This window comes from Zootoca vivipara, chromosome 15 (genome assembly GCF_965207765.1).
Source record: "Zootoca vivipara chromosome 15, rZooViv2.hap1.1, whole genome shotgun sequence".
In the NCBI taxonomy this organism is placed as follows: domain Eukaryota; kingdom Metazoa; phylum Chordata; class Lepidosauria; order Squamata; family Lacertidae; genus Zootoca; species Zootoca vivipara.
The window spans coordinates 10492301-10507641 of record NC_142598.1 but is presented as its reverse complement, the minus strand read 5'-3'; the positions used below and the strand labels follow the sequence as shown (position 1 = coordinate 10507641).

At 46.4% G+C, this 15341-nt stretch overlaps 1 protein-coding gene across 3 annotated transcripts in view; it reads right to left on the bottom strand.

The window, feature by feature from the left end:
• Positions 1-2280: 2280 nt before the first annotated feature.
• KANK2 (KN motif and ankyrin repeat domains 2) overlaps positions 2281-15341 on the bottom strand; it is a 75601-nt gene continuing 62540 nt past the window's right edge. For 2 of the 3 annotated variants that reach the window (XM_035140748.3, XM_035140747.3), the window contains 9 exons: positions 13814-13927; positions 12895-12997; positions 12170-12406; positions 9287-9374; positions 8011-8230; positions 6486-6628; positions 5716-5916; positions 5073-5171; positions 2281-4407 (listed from right to left, as the gene is read on the bottom strand). In XM_035140748.3, the coding sequence (XP_034996639.2) occupies positions 4348-4407; positions 5073-5171; positions 5716-5916; positions 6486-6628; positions 8011-8230; positions 9287-9374; positions 12170-12406; positions 12895-12997; positions 13814-13927 (1265 nt within the window). In that variant the 3' untranslated portion in view covers positions 2281-4347. The remainder of the gene's footprint in view (positions 4408-5072; positions 5172-5715; positions 5917-6485; positions 6629-8010; positions 8231-9286; positions 9375-12169; positions 12407-12894; positions 12998-13813; positions 13928-15341) is intronic. The other variant, XM_035140750.3, reaches the window with a different exon arrangement.

Sequence of the window (15341 nt, the reverse complement as noted above, 5' to 3'; positions counted from 1 at the left end):
TGCGGGCAGGCAGAATGCAAAGGCCGCAGTGGGCCGATTCACTTTTATTCAGCTGCTGCCAAAGCCTGGAGCCAGCTCCTTAAGACTCAAGAGCAGCCGATTAGCCGCTTAAGCCCTAGACCACAGGAGCATAATCACTGCTTAAGCCGATTGCCCAAAGTGGCTATTAGAAGCTTGTTAGCTTTTTAAAATGAGGGAAGCTGTTTCCCTTCCCAGATTCTTCCGCAACAATTAGGGTGGGTTTGGGGATGGGGGGGGGAGGGAGAGTGTATTTCTTTCAGCTCTTAAATTTAAAGGTGTTGCCCTTAAAAGCCCTAAACGGCCTTGGCCCAGTATACCTGAAGGAGTGTCTCCACCTCCATCATTCTGCCCGGACACTGAGGTCCAGCACCGAGGGCCTTTTGGCTGCGAGAAGCCAAGTTACAGGGAACCAGGCAGAGGGCCTTCTCGGTAGTGGCACATCCTCCCGTCAGATGTCAAGGAAATAAGCCAGATGGGCAAGGTATAAATAATAAATTATTATTATTAATAATAATAATAATCAGCACATTTAGGGAAGCACAACTGGGTTGCCCGCACTGGGTGCCAGGCCAAGAGAATGCTGCTGGGGGAGCCACACCAATGGCAGAATGAAAGGGGAGGGGATTTTGGCATTTCACTTTCCATTGGTGCTCCCACTGTCACCTACTCTCCCCCTCACCTGGGAGGTGGCACTGCCTTAGGTGAAACCAAGTGAAATTGCACAAGAAAACTGGGCCCCATTGACAGCTCTTTTACACTAGCGAAATGGGGAGAGTAGACTGTGTCTGTTGCCATGGTCAGCAGTGGCATAGTGTGGGGGGACGACACAAGAGTCAGTTGTCCCGGGTACAAAATTGTCGGTTTTCCTCCATCCCTCGCCCCCTCTGCATGGCCCTGGGCAACCCATGCTATGCCACTGGTGGTCAGTGCTGGATTTACATACGGGCTGAGCAGGCTGCACCCAGGACCTCATAATCTAGGGCAGGCATCCCCAAACTGCGGCCCTCCAGATGTTTTGGCCTACAACTCCCATGATCCCTAGCTAACAGAACCAGTGGTTGGGGAAGATGGGAATTGTAGTCCAAAACATCTGGAGGGCCGAAGTTTGGGGATGTCTGATCTAGGGTAACCTCAGCCTCTTGCCAAAAACAATTTTAAAAACAGGCAGATTTTACTATCTAGGCTCAGTTGCTTAGTAACAAACAGGTGACGTATGAGTCTACGGCCATGTAACAATTACACAAGCATGTACTTACTGTTTAGTAAAGTTCGTCAAACAAGCTCACTCTGACACAGAAAATTTCAGCCACCAAGATGCGTATCAAATAATATTCGAGGTGAAAATTTAGGCAGCTTTTCCAAACGAGGAAACAATTTTTTATATAGTTCCTGCATTTAAAGCAGGCATCCCCAAACTGCGGCCCTCCAGATGTTTTGGCCTACAACTCCCATGATCCCTAGCTAAGAGGACGGACCAATGGTCAGGGATGATGGGAATTGTCTTCCAAAACATCTGGAGGGCCAAAGTTTGGGGATGCCTGATTTAAAGCTTACAAACTGTACTGGCAAACAATGGTTTTCTAGACTAAAGAATAATCTACGGTCAACAATGTCCCAAGATAGGTTGATTGTCTGATCTAAACATTCTCTGCATAGAAAACGATAAACTGGAGCTTACTGATTTTAATGATATAACTGATAAGTTTGCATCCGAAAGAATATTTGCTCTGAATATTTGCATATAGTGTGATGTTATAAAATAGCTATGGTTCCCCTGTGAATGTTCTGCGTGAATGTCTTCATTAATTCCATAGTTCGATAAACTTATTAAAGGTTACAAATTCATATGCAATCTTTTTATCAATGCTAAAATTTCGTTCTGCTTTCACTGAGTCGATAAAGAAGAGAACAAAAGGGATCTGAGATAGGCAATTTTTGTAGCGACCTACCAAAGGTTACTCAGGTTTTTCCTTGAGTTAATCTGCTCCTCTGTGAAAAATCATACTTGTATGTGCAGGGAAAAAAAGTTATGGCAATATTACAGATTTTTCTCTCTCTCAAGTTGCTATAAGGCAGGCATGGCCAAAATTGGCCCTCCAGCTGTTTTGGGACTACAATTCCCATCATCCCTGACCACTGGTCCTGTTAGCTAGGGATGGTGGGAGTTGTAGTCCCAAAACATCTGGAGGGCCAAGTTTGGCCATGCCTGCATAACGGAACAGCCCTTTAACAACACCCCTAGAAACAGAAAGAGTCGCATCTGATCATTTTATGTTTATTATGGCTATAAATGACCTTAACTTCCTTTAAAAGTGTAGAAATATCATCATATGACAATCCTAAAAGTGATTACATTTGTCCGAGGCGATATCCAAAGTACAAGTTCCAAACGCACTCCTAAAGACATACAGTTTTCTAAAGACTCCCCTTGCCCGTTCAAAATGTCTGCTTTGGGGGCAGCGACGGAAAACCATTGCCAGGAAAAAAGACTTGTTCTGCCTGTGCATTCAAAGCAACACAAGAGCCAACTGGCTCCAAATAAACATCTGTTTTCAAGCCCAACTAGTGTCTAATGGCTGTTACACAAGGCAGAATAGAGACTGTGCAAATATATCAACCGGCAGATTTGCAGCTTCAGACAGTAGTCCTTCGCCCAGCCAGTCACAACCCACCTCAACATTTTGGACGTCGTCTCCTCTAGAATTCCTTTAAAAATTCTGTGCACTAAAATAATTTATATAGTTGCTTTCTTGGTGTATATTAATATATATATATATTTATATTTATATAAAAATAGGTTGTACCCTTTTACTATTTCAAATTATTGGCATTGAAAAAACACCAAAAACCACTATGGTTTATCTTAATTATTATACTTTCCTCCCTCCCCTACTGATCATTGGTTGTTAGGAGAGACAGACATAAATTTTGGTATTAAAACTACAAATAATAAGTGAAGAGGGCTTTTTCAACTTGCATAGCATCCATGAATGAATTTGGTGCTTCGGGCAACCCCAAAGAGGGAAACTGTTTGAGTTTGCCTAATTAGAACTGCATTATTTCGATATTTTTAGGCAAATAATATCAGTTCGATATTTTCCTCAGATCCCAGTCATCCAACATCAGTAAATCAGATTGTAGAGAGTAACTGACAAGGAGAATTGATTAGCACTCTGGGCAAAGGGAGAATATAGTTCACTGGGAGAATATCTCCTGTGCAAACGCTGTTTAACTGGAGCTGTGCAAGAGTCCATCAGAATTCAGCCACAACATTTCCTTGTGCAGAAGAAATAACCTTCAGCCTGGCCAATTAATGGTTATCATTTTGGAGAGAAATCTAATCCCATGTACTCCACCCCACCCATAGAAAATATACTATTGCTCCCTTACCAAGTTGCCGAACTCAGTGAGAATTCACATTTTGCCAAATTTGCAAAATTCAACTCATTCGAACCTTTGTGTCAAATACTCATTTTAGTTCCATTGCAACGTTGTTTGTATTACAATAATACACACACGTAGAAACTCCTCCCAAAATGAAGAAACATTGATTCAAAACAGGGCCCTGTTTCACAAAGTGTGGCCTCCCCCCAAATTTTTTTTCAAGTAATGTCGTGTTTAAGGACGGATTTCTTGTCTTGGAAAAGAGAAAAGGGAAATGGATTCTGTGTGGAGTTGCTTTAGGCAGGCCTCTTAAAAATACATTAAGTCCCATTTTACAATGAGAGGAGGAGCAGAGACAAAGATTGTTCCAGAAGAGCACTGCAGAAGCCTATGTCTGGCATCCACTCTGTCGCTCTACAGAAGACAGAAGGATTCTCCATAACTCCCAAACTCAGGCTAATAAGATGGCAGCTGCCTCCCGCCAGTGGTCTCTCATTGCCTTGTACATCTCTCGCCTTGCAGAGTCTTTTACTCCTGCAATGGACTTGGGTGAAAGCGGGGCGGAGAGGGAAACATGCCTCTAGAAAGCAAGAAAGCATTTAAGCCATGCCAAGTTGGTTGAGAAGCTGTATCCAGAGGTCCTTCGCCGATTCCTCCTCTTTGGCTCAATAGCTAGCTGAATTGCAGCTGAAGCAGCCACCTGGAAACTGTAGGGGGAGCTCTTTCTCCTGGAAGGCCAACCAGTCCACTGAATGTAGCTGATGAGAGAGATCCCGGTTGATGGAAGGGGTTGAGGGAGGCCGAGAACAGACAACGTTTCTTGGATGATTTACATGCTTACATTACGCAGCGTTGGCTGTTTAGGTTCCGCGGTCCTTGACAAGTTCTCAGGTATTTTTTCAAAGGAAAGTGTAGACAGACAGGAAACCGCCTCGTTTTGTGTTACTGAGCATCACCGGACATAGTTGCTGTGTTCTCATCTTTGGACTGTTTGGGGGTCCCCTGAAAAGTGCATTTCATGATTAGTCTTTAATTAAACAGCCCTACTTACAGTGGTGCCTCGCAAGACGAATTTAATTCGTTCCACGGGTCTTTTCTTATAACGAAAAATTCGTCTAGCAAATCCCATAGGAATGCATTGATTTTTTTTTGCCCATAGGAACGCATTAATTGAATTTCAAAGCATTCCTATGGGAAACCGCGATTCGCTAGACGAATTTTTCGTAAAACGAATTCGTCTAGTGAGGCAACCTCCACTAGAAAAAACCTTTCGTTAAGCAGGGCATTCGTTAAGCGAGGCACCACTGTATCTCATTTTGCCCACTGTGTTGCTCCTCAGCCCTTCCCTTCGCCAGAAACAGCCCCCTGTACTCAAAACTGACCCCCGTGCAAAGTCCCCTGCTCACTATAGGCACATCATTTTGGACAGCAGAAGCGGCAGGTGAACAAGTCTGTGCAGAGCCAGCCCATCAAATTTGTTTTCTAAAACACATCGTTGACCACAAAAATACTGAGTCGAAAGATCGCATTTTAACATGGGCGACCCCCAGTGCATTAGACCCCCATTCTGCATCTGATCCGCTGGATATCATCCCTCAAGCAGGGAGTTGGACCAACTGCCCTACAAGGCAGGTGCAATGGTTCCTTGACTGTACGTGGCAACTCACCAGAGACGAGGCTTTGGCAAAGTTCAGGTGAGCATACAGCATGATGGCAATGTCATTCTGGCCTGCTTCCACTGCGATGGAAAGAGCTGTGCTGCCATCCTGCAGGAGGAGAGAAAATTCAAAGTGTTGGCGCTGACCTTCAAAGCCCTAAACGGCCTTCGGTCCAGTATACCTGAAGGAGTGTCTCCACCCCCATCGTTCAGCCCGGACACTGAGGTCCAGAGCCGAGGGCCTTCTGGCGGTTCCCTCACTGCGAGAAGTGAGGTTACAGGGAACTAGGCAGAAAACCTTCTCGGTAGTGGCACCTGCCCTGTGGATGTCAAGGAAATAAACAACTCTCTGACTTTTAGAAGACATCTGAAGGCAGCCCTGTTTAGGGAAGTTTTTAATGTCTGGTGTTTTATCGTGATTTTAATATTCTGTTGGGAGCTGCCCAGAGTGGCTGGGGAAACCCAGCCAAACGGGTAGGGTATAAATAAAACGTCCGGCTTCCGAAAAATATTCACAAACTAGAACACTCACTTTCGGGTTTGCGGCATTCAGAAGCCGATTTGTTAAGGAGCCAAGCCATTCGAGTACCAAGGTACCACTGTATAGTATACAGGGCGGTATACAAATTTAATAAATAACGAAAAGGGCTCACGTTATCGGAGAGGGCAACATCACAGCCAGGTGTGGCCAAGAGCAGGCGGACGATCTCAGCATGGCCATGTTCACAGGCGCACATTAGCGCTGTGGAACCGTCGTCATCTTGCAAGTTGACATCCGCTGCGCTAGCTAGCAAGGCACGAACCATGTCCAGACGCCCGTGGCTGACGGCCAACATCAGTGCAGTTTGCCCAGCCTGCAGGAGCAGCGAGGAGAAAAGCAACAGTGTAAGTTGCAGTTATATACTAGGGCCGGGGTGGAATGGGTGAAGGCAGCTGCAATCTCTGGCTCATCAGAATTGCTTGCCTCTGTTTAGTGCACAAAATTGAAATGCTGGGGGAAGGGGGAAGCTCTTGATTTAAGCGTGATTTGGCACCGTAAGCATGATGATCCAGCTTACAAAAAAAGAAAAGCCAATTGAGAGTACAAAAATCTGAAAAGCGTTTCACAATTACCTTAACTTGCAATCAAGCTGGGGCCTGCAAAGCTTTCAAGAAACCGAGCTGTTTTGCAAAGCTTTGCTTTGACAGGAACATTTCCTGAATTGCCAATGATACTGTTTATGAAACCTCAGTAAGGCAAACATGTGCAAATGAGGAACGGGGGGGGGGGGGGAATCAGGCTTTAAAATCTCACTTGTGCCCCCAGAGCAGAAGAATTGGTGGTTTTGAGCACCCCACCCTGGGCAAAGCAGAAGCCTAACTCATCACCTAACTTCCACATCCACCTCCCTGCCCTGCAAGAAACTGCTAACCATTTGGATACCTGGCTGGCTTTGGCATTTACGTTGCCCATTTTCAGCAGCTGCACAATTGTGTCCATATCACTCTCTGAGCGGGAAGCAGCCAGTGCCGTCAGCATGATGGCCGTATAGCCGGCTTTGTTCTGTTGGTCCACATGGCACAAACCTAGAAAGGCGAAGGAATCAACAAGAAGCCTCATCCTTTTGGAACCAAAGATTTAGAGCAAATGGGTTGTGTAGCCCCTAAGGCTGGCCTAAGGCATAGCCAACAGACACCTGCCTGAGCCTATTTTCAAAAAATATCCATGGAAAAAGATCCCTCTAACCTAGCCAGATAGTTGCTGTGATTATTATGTGTATTTCCTAATGTTTTGCCTAGATCTTCATTTTACCACTTCCTGCACAAACCAACATCAGTCATTGCACCCACTTCCCCCTTCTTATTCTTATTCATTTCATGTTTATACCACTTTATATTTTTATGGGGGGAAAATCTCAAAGCGGTTAACAACACATCAAAACATCAAAGTATACGTTCAGGACAACACAATTAACAGGAAACTAAAATATTAAAGATTTCAAAATAAAACATTGCAAAGGAGGTCAACTACAGAACGCACATTTAACACAGCAAAGTTAACCAAATAATAAACTAAAACAAAACCTTACTAAAGGAAGTCAAGTATAAAATTCACATTTAAAAACAGCATAGTTAGCAAGAGAATAAAACGTTATCATAAGCAGAGAACATATCAACTGGGCAGTGGCTGTGGAAGCTCAGGCTCAATGACCTGGATCTGAACTCAGAGACAGCCAAGATTGTCTGAAGATAAAACTCCCAGCCAACTCCTCTTTCTCCCTCTCTCTCCAGTGGAGTGGAGTAGCAATGGGCTCTGGCATCAGAAAGCCAGCTTCAAATCCCCACTCAGCATATACCTCACAGGATGGCCTTTTTATGTCACAAGGTTGTAGAGAGGGCTAAAGAGCCACTCTAGCTCTTTGGAGGATTGACAATAATGTCATGAATCAGGAAGGGCAATATGTCGCCCTCCAGATGTTGGCCAATGCCCAATGCATGTCCAATGATTATTGCATGGCCAATGGTTAGGGATCATAGAATTGTAGAGTTGGAAGGGGGCCCTGAGGGCCAACTAGTCCAACCCCCCTGCAATGCAGGAATCTCAACACATGGCCTCCCATCCAATTTGAAACCAGAGTGGACCCTGCTTAGCTTTGCAAGTGTGCTAGCAGTTTTATTGCTGCACCACTAGGAGGAAGATGGGAGGTATAGTCCAGCAACACCTGGAGGGCATCAGGCTCCCCATCCCTGCCATAAATAGCTAGCCTGATTGGGCACCCAAATGTCCAGGTGGCAGGCAGGAGATCCGGGCCACATGGAGTTCCAGAAGTCCTGAGCAGTTGAAGCACAAGAAGCTGCGGCAAAAGGGATGCCCCAGTGAACCACCAAGCTGTGTCCAGGTGGGCCAGGCCTCCTCCAAGGGCTCCCTTGGATTCCAAATTTCCCCATTTCTCTCTATGCCCACCTACCTGTTTCAAGAAGCTTTGTGACCACTGGGAAGTTGGAATGCGAGACAGTGTAGTGGAGGGCCGTGTTGCCGTTGGCGTCGGCCATATTGATGACAAATTCCAGCAAGTGTGGGGAGATGGACCGGAAGGCAGCCAAGTGCTGTGAGACCAATTCTGGATCCGCTTCTTTGTGGCAGGAAAGCCTCAGCCAATAGTGGAGCACGGCAGTATAGGCCAATTTCTATGGAAACACAGGAAGGAAAGGGCAGGCGTGGCAACTGTCAGGCGTGTGAAGCTGTTACGTCCCACTTTTTTGCTAAATGCTTTTGGGTCTCCTCGGGCATCTCCCCCTCCCCAAACACCTTCCTCTGGCACATGGGCATGGCGAACAGGAGGAGCAGCCCCAATTAGGGGTCAGGAAAGTAGTAGTTTGGATTTGATATCCCGCTTTATCACTACCCGAAGGAGTCTCAAAGCGGCTAACATTCTCCTTTCCCTTCCTCCCCCACAACAAACACTCTAGTGAGTTGAGTGGGGCTGAGAGACTTCAGAGAAGTGTGACTAGCCCAAGGTCACCCAGCAGCTGCATGTGGAGGATCAGAGACACGAACCCGGTTCCCCAGATTAGGAGTCTCCCGCTCTTAACCACTACACCACACTGGCTCTTGTGTGAAAGGGATTGTGTGGCAGGCTCACTATCTCATCGGAAGCCCTGCCAGTTCCTGATAGCCAGGGTGGAAGACAGTGGTTGTGGGATGCTGTGGTTTTGCTTTCGCAGCTGAAGAATCCAAGGACTGGGAGCACTGGAGGCATTGACAAGGCCTTAGATCCCACCGGTCCAAGGCCTCTGAGCCATTGATCTGTTGAATACTGCTGGGAGATCTGCTTCCTGCCCCTTCTTCTGCAGCAAAGCTCCCCCTCCCTGTTCCACCCCAGCAGCCCTCCTCCTCGTCTCCCCACAAGCGATCAATTTTGGGGCACTAGGATTACAGCCTTAATACACTTTTAATTTGGTTTAACTAGCATGGTTTCCTAAAGGAACTGTGGCTCTGTGAAGTGGCAGGGAAGCAAATGGCAAATCTGGTAGTTCATCTTTAACACATAAGCTCCTCCCCATGTGGATAGGGATCAAATGGTTTCTTTAGGTCTCTCGGAGCCAGCAAAACACCTTTCGGTGAAATCAGGAGCCTTTACAGTATCACAGACGCTGACAACAACAAATGAGAGCTATCCTCCCACTTTAAGCTCCCTTCCACCCTCCAGAGGTTCCGCCTCAAGAACGAGAGTGCCGGTATACCATTTCTTCATCCATGTGCTCATTGGGGCTCTCCAGGTATTTCTGAAGGACTTCGCAAGCTGAAAGCAGCTCCTTGCTGAGTCCTGTCCTGGAATGGGTAGACAGGAAGAAGGACATGGGGAAGGTTAGTTTTTGGACAAAGGTCACCAGCCGACAGTGAGTTCCTTTGAGAGGGGAAGACAGGTGTAACATTATAAACTCTGCTTATGCTACACCTGTCCTCCCTCTCAGCGTCAAGCCATTTTGCAACTGAATGGCAGACAGGCAATATAAAAAGAAATGTAATCAACATTATTATTATATTTAAAGGTAAAGGGACCCCTGACCATTAGGTCCGGTCGTGACCGACTCTGGGGTTGCGCGCTCATCTCGCATTATTAGCCGAGGGAGCCGGCGTATAGCTTCCAGGTCATGTGGCCACCATGACAAAGCCGCTTCTGGCAAACCAGAGCAGCACAGGGAAACGCTGTTTACCTTCCCGCTGTAGCGGTTCCTATTTATCTACTTGCATTTTGATGTGCTTTCAAACTGCTAGGTGGGCAGGAGATGGGACCAAGCAATGGGAGCTCACCCCGTCACAGGGATTCGAACCGCCGACCTTCTGATCAGCAAGCCCTAGGCTCTGTGGTTTAACCACAGCCCTATATAATTCCCTTCATCCATAGATCTCAGGGTGTTCACGAAATTATATTGTAATTTTAATATAAAAACTACAAAATATCTCCTTTTTAATATATATATATATATATATATATATATATATATATATAGTAGTGCAAAACTGCTGGGTGAGTGTTTCCTTGGTGATCAGGAGGCAGCTAGCTTCCACTCGTAGCTTGCAGAACTGTTTCCCCCTACTGCTTGCCCCTGGAGGGGAGGGGACTGAACAAAGGGCATCTCTAGAGCAGCCTCATTGCTCTAAAAAATTTTCCGTGCATCTTCACTTTAAATCTGCTGCTCTCCTACTTGGAGAGCTGATAGAAGGAAGACCAGTTCGCATATTCCCCCCCCCCCTGTTACATGAGAGAACCCTCATTTGCACATGCAAGTCAACACCTGGGAGTGGAATGCTGGGCCGCACTATAGTGAACATCCTGGCAACACAAGCATTGCAGCTTTCCGATGCCTTGCTCTGGGGGTTCTCGTGACACCCACCCCCCGAGCCAATCTTGGGAGGGGTGCATGGGGAAAGGAGAAAATGGGAGAGCCCCGCTGCACAACCCTCACAAAAGGCTTGAATTGGTGGGACTTGTTAGATCAATTCCTCCCGTGATGCTGTAGTCATTGTGTTTTAAAAACACATGTGTGCCCAGCTCTCTAACTCACCCCAATCTGGTTACAGGTAGGTAGCCGTGTTGGTCTGAGTCGAAACAAAATAAAAAAATTCCTTCAGTAGCACTTTAAAGACCAACTAAGTTTTTATTTTGGTATGAGCTTTCGTGTGCATGCACACTTCATCAGATACACTGAAACAGAAGCAACCAGACCCTTATGTATATTCAGAGGGTGGGGGGTGGGGGTGATGGGAATGGGTGATGGGCTGATAGGAGTGGTAAACCTGTTGATGACTGTTGATGACTGTTGACGACTGTTAATGACTGCAATTGGTCTTGCGGGTGGGGGGGAAGCAAGGGCTGAGGTGCTAAGGAAAGCTTGATCATGTATAATGAGATAAGAATCCTATGCAACTCCAATCTGGAAAGCAATTCAAAGTGAGTTGAGACCCGGACACAAGTCGCAGCATTTGTAAAACCAATTCAGCAGCTATAACCACCACCAAAGAAGTCAATTTGTGTTGCCATTTTGTGCAAATGGGCCTTGATTGACATGGACTTGTGTGTAGAATTTGTGAGGCCTGGTTTTTGTTGCTCGCTCAAAAAAGAAAAGTGCTTTCTTGGGAGAGGGACTCATTCCCTCTAATAGCAAGCTCAGGTGACTTAGTGTCCACAGGGTTGGTGTCAAAGTGGAACCGCTGAGAAACAAGAGGGAGGATATAAGCATGCTCAGGGGACCCCAAAGTATGCAGAAATACAAAACATTTAAAAAAGAAGAAGTCCCAATGAGGACTGAATATGTTCAGTGACCTTCAAGAGCCATGGAAACCGGGTTGCGGGGTTAGCCTGCTTGACCCCCTAACAGCTAATATTGTTAAGTGCCTGAACAGAAGCCCTCTTGTGAAGGCGTGAGGACATACTGAAACTTTTTGTTGCAGATTCTACTTGTACAGTGCTAGAACTTGGTAGCCTGACTTCTGAGTCTCACCAGCTATGTGCTAGGATAATCTGGCTTTCTATGAATTTCCTGTCCAGAGTAAAACAGAGATATCTGAACAGCGACTGAAGACAATACAGTGGTACCTCTACTTATGAATAACTCTACTTACGAATGTTTCTACTTACGAATGGAGCTCCGTCCGCCATCTTGGATGTGGTTTAGATAGGGTTTTTTCTACTTACGAATTTTTAGATAGGGTTGCTTCGACTTACGAATTTTTTCTCCCAATGCATTCCTATGGGATTCGACTTACAATTTTTTTCGACTTACGAATGTGCGTTCAGAACGCATTAAATTTGTAAGTAGAGGTACCACTGTATGTGCAAAGCTTCAGTGATCTCAACAGTTCCCTTTCTGCTGCCTCACTTTTCCTCCCTGTATTCTGGTTTTTAAAAAATAGCCCTTCCTTCCATTCCCGATACTCCAGTTCTGGCCAAAATATTAGCAAATGGTACTTGTGAGAATTAGCAAGAGGCGCCACACTTTCTACAGCATGTGTATTGAATCATTCATTCTGGGAGTAAAGTTTTGTTTCTCCAGAGAAGAGAATGTGGAATAGTTTGGGCACAGAGTCATGACAGCCAGGAAGATGCCCAAGCTGATGGTTACCCTGTTTTGCCTGGCGGCTCCTTGCTGGGACTTTCTGCTGCTGGCATCTCCCCGCTCTCGGCAGAGACTCCAGGGCGAGATACGGCTGCGGCTGTTCCGGGCAGCTTCGGGGGCTCCGCTGCCATTGCCTGCGCTGCAGGGAGCCCCTCGCTCGCCTCGTGGTATTCGCTCTCGGTGCTTTCATTGTCCGAGACGTTCTCAGCTGTGCTGGAGTCCTCAGAGGAGGTGGACTCATACCTGCGGGTGGGGGGGTGGGGGCAACAAGGGGGTGAGAAGGAACAACAGAGTCAAGAAAACAGTCCTAGGCTACCGCACCCCCCAGAGCAGAGAGGAGAAACAGGGAAACCTCCTGAAAAGCTCTCTGCCTGGCTCCTTCTAGCTCTGTGCCATTAGAGCACTTTAGGGCAGAGGATTTCCCAGGTCCCAGCCCAGGTGTGCTGATCTTGGATCACAAGCCAAATGGGGACTGGGAAATACCTCCTAGCTACTGCAAATGGAAATCCTGCAAATAGCACAATTCTGGTGCAAAATCGCACACCTGTGTGTGTTTTGTTTTGTGGTGGCGGCGACATTTGACTTCCTGCAGTCCAGGTTTAGGGTGAAATCAGGCAACCAGGAGTGTGGGAAACTGCTGCTGGTGCCTAGCTGCAGCCTCACTGGACTCAAGAGCAGACTGGAAGGCTCTCATTCTATTTTTAATTTGGGGAGCAGAGGCTTCGCCATACCCGCCATTGACACCAACAAACTGCAGGCTCTTCTTGTTGGCCAGAAGCTCTGTAGGATCCTCCTTCTTCTTCATGATCGACCGAATCCCTCCTGCGAATGAAGCTGTGGGGAAATGGAGGAAGGTGGCAGCAGTCCATTACTGTATTATTATTATTATTATTATTATTATTATTATTATTGTTGTTGTTGTTGTTGTTGTTGTTGTTGTTGTTAATTATTAGAGTTTATATACCACCCTATACCTGGAGGTCTCAGGGCGGTTCACAGAAAAGATCACAACATATATAATCAGAATATAATCAAGAACCCAATAACACACACACACAGAGAGAAAGAGAGAGAGAGAGAGAGAGAGAGAGAGAGAGAGAGAGAGAGAGAGAGAGAGAGAGAGAGAGAAGAGGCACATTTTAAAAGAGCATAGGATATCAATCAGATCAACCAAAGGCCTGGCTAAAAAGGAACATTTTTGCCTGGCGCCTAAAGGTGTATAATGAAGGTGCCAGGCGAACTTCTCTGGAGAGAGCATTCCACAGACGGGGAGCCACTGCAGAGGCGGCCCTGTTCTCACGTTGTCACCCTCCAGACCTCTCGTGGAGGAGGCACACAAAGGAGGGCCTCAGAAGATGATCTCAGGGTCCGGGTAGGTTCATATGGAAAGAGGTGGTCCTTGAGGTATTGTGGTCCTGAGCCATTTAAGGCTTTATAGGTCAAATCCAGCACTTTGAATTGAGCCCGGAAACGAATTGGTAGCCAATGCAGTCAGACCAGAATCAGTGTAATATGCTCAAACCATCTTGCTCCAGTGAGCAACCTGGCCGCTGAATTCTGCACTAGCAGAATTCTTCAGAGGCAGCCCTATGTATATGGAATGCTCTCTATGGAGGAGCCCACGGCACCTCTCTCCATCCCAGTCCTTACCTTGGTCCTCTCCCTCATTTCGTGACTCTCGTTGAGGCTCCTGGGATATGCAGGGAGCCACTTGCTCTGTCTGGAGGGAGTCAGGAACTGATTTCTCTAATGACCCATGAAGTTCTAGAAGAAGAAGAAGAAGAAGAAGAGAGGCAACTGCCTCAGCACTAGCTTATCTGAGGCGTAACTCACCAGGTAGGATGTCATAGCTCCTGTATTGAGCTGGGCATCCTGACTTGGGCTCTGGCTCTACCTTGCAGACCCTCCTCTTGCAATCACCTCCACCCCACAGGCTGCCCAAAGCTGCAGCAAACCAAGGAAAGAAGGAGATCTCTTATTGAACTGGTTCTGTTGGTGTGAGGAGACCGTGCAAGATTTTGAGCTGCACCAAATCCTCCAGGAAGATGTAAAGTCAGGTTGGTAAACAGTCACTTCAGATATTTTGTTCACTGACTTCCAAAGGGGCAAATCTCCCTCTACGAACATTCGGCAACAGCTATTGTGAGGTAGGGAGTCCAGATGGGAAGTTTCATGCCCCAGGGAAAGAGATGCTTTCAAAGGATTCTGAGAAAATGTCCTCCAACCACTGTGTTTTGTTTTTCTGCCTACATTTCTGAGAGGTCTGGTTGGTTCTAACAAAGCTTTTCCCCAACTGTGAACATGTACAATGGCAATGTGTGAAATCAGCTCAATAGCATCCAAGGCCTTCAGTTCTTTTTTTCCAAACCTCTGGAATCCATGCAGCTGGATTCTCCACCAAGCAGCTGAAAATAAACTTGGAAAATCTTAACCATTTAATACAAGCGCCCTTAATAACCTCCCTTGGCTCATGCCCATATCTGGGCACCAAGCTCTCGGCATGTCATCCCCAGGTGGCTAGGAGTTCAAATCCAGATTATTCCAGAGCTTCTGCTGTGGCCTTTATATGCTGAGCAAAGGATGCACCCAATTCCAAGAGAATTAGGAGGGACATCCGTCTCTTCTTGGGCTCTCCAGGGAACTGGAGCTCAGGCTGGTTCCTGACTCGTGAGAGCTCTTTTTCCACCAATTCTTTGTGGCAAAGCTGGCTCATAAATGGAGCTTCCAATCATCTTTTCATTCCAGAACCTTTGATCTCACCCTGGGAACATCACAGACTATTTTAAGAGTTTCTCTTTCCCTTGCTCCTGCTATAAACAGCTGGTAAAAATCAGCATATTAGTTACACAAAAGCCTTTTACGGGGCAGGGAGAAAACAGCCGAGCGTTGCCACTGATTTGTAGTCCAGAGAGAGGGAGAAAGACGAGGGCTTGAATTTTCTGGTGGGCCCAGACAAGGAAGAGAAAAAGGGTCTGCTCTTTTCCCCTGGAGACTCACCAAAGTTGGGACTTTTTTCCAGGCTGTTTTAATTTGATTGTTTTGTTCTCTGGCAGCTAGAGTTAAGCTGGCATTTTAATTTGATATAGAGCTTTATACTTAGTGGGTGTTTTTTTTTTAAATTACCAATCAGTTCAGAGAATGCACACAACACATTTTAGCTTTTACAGGGTATTCTGGA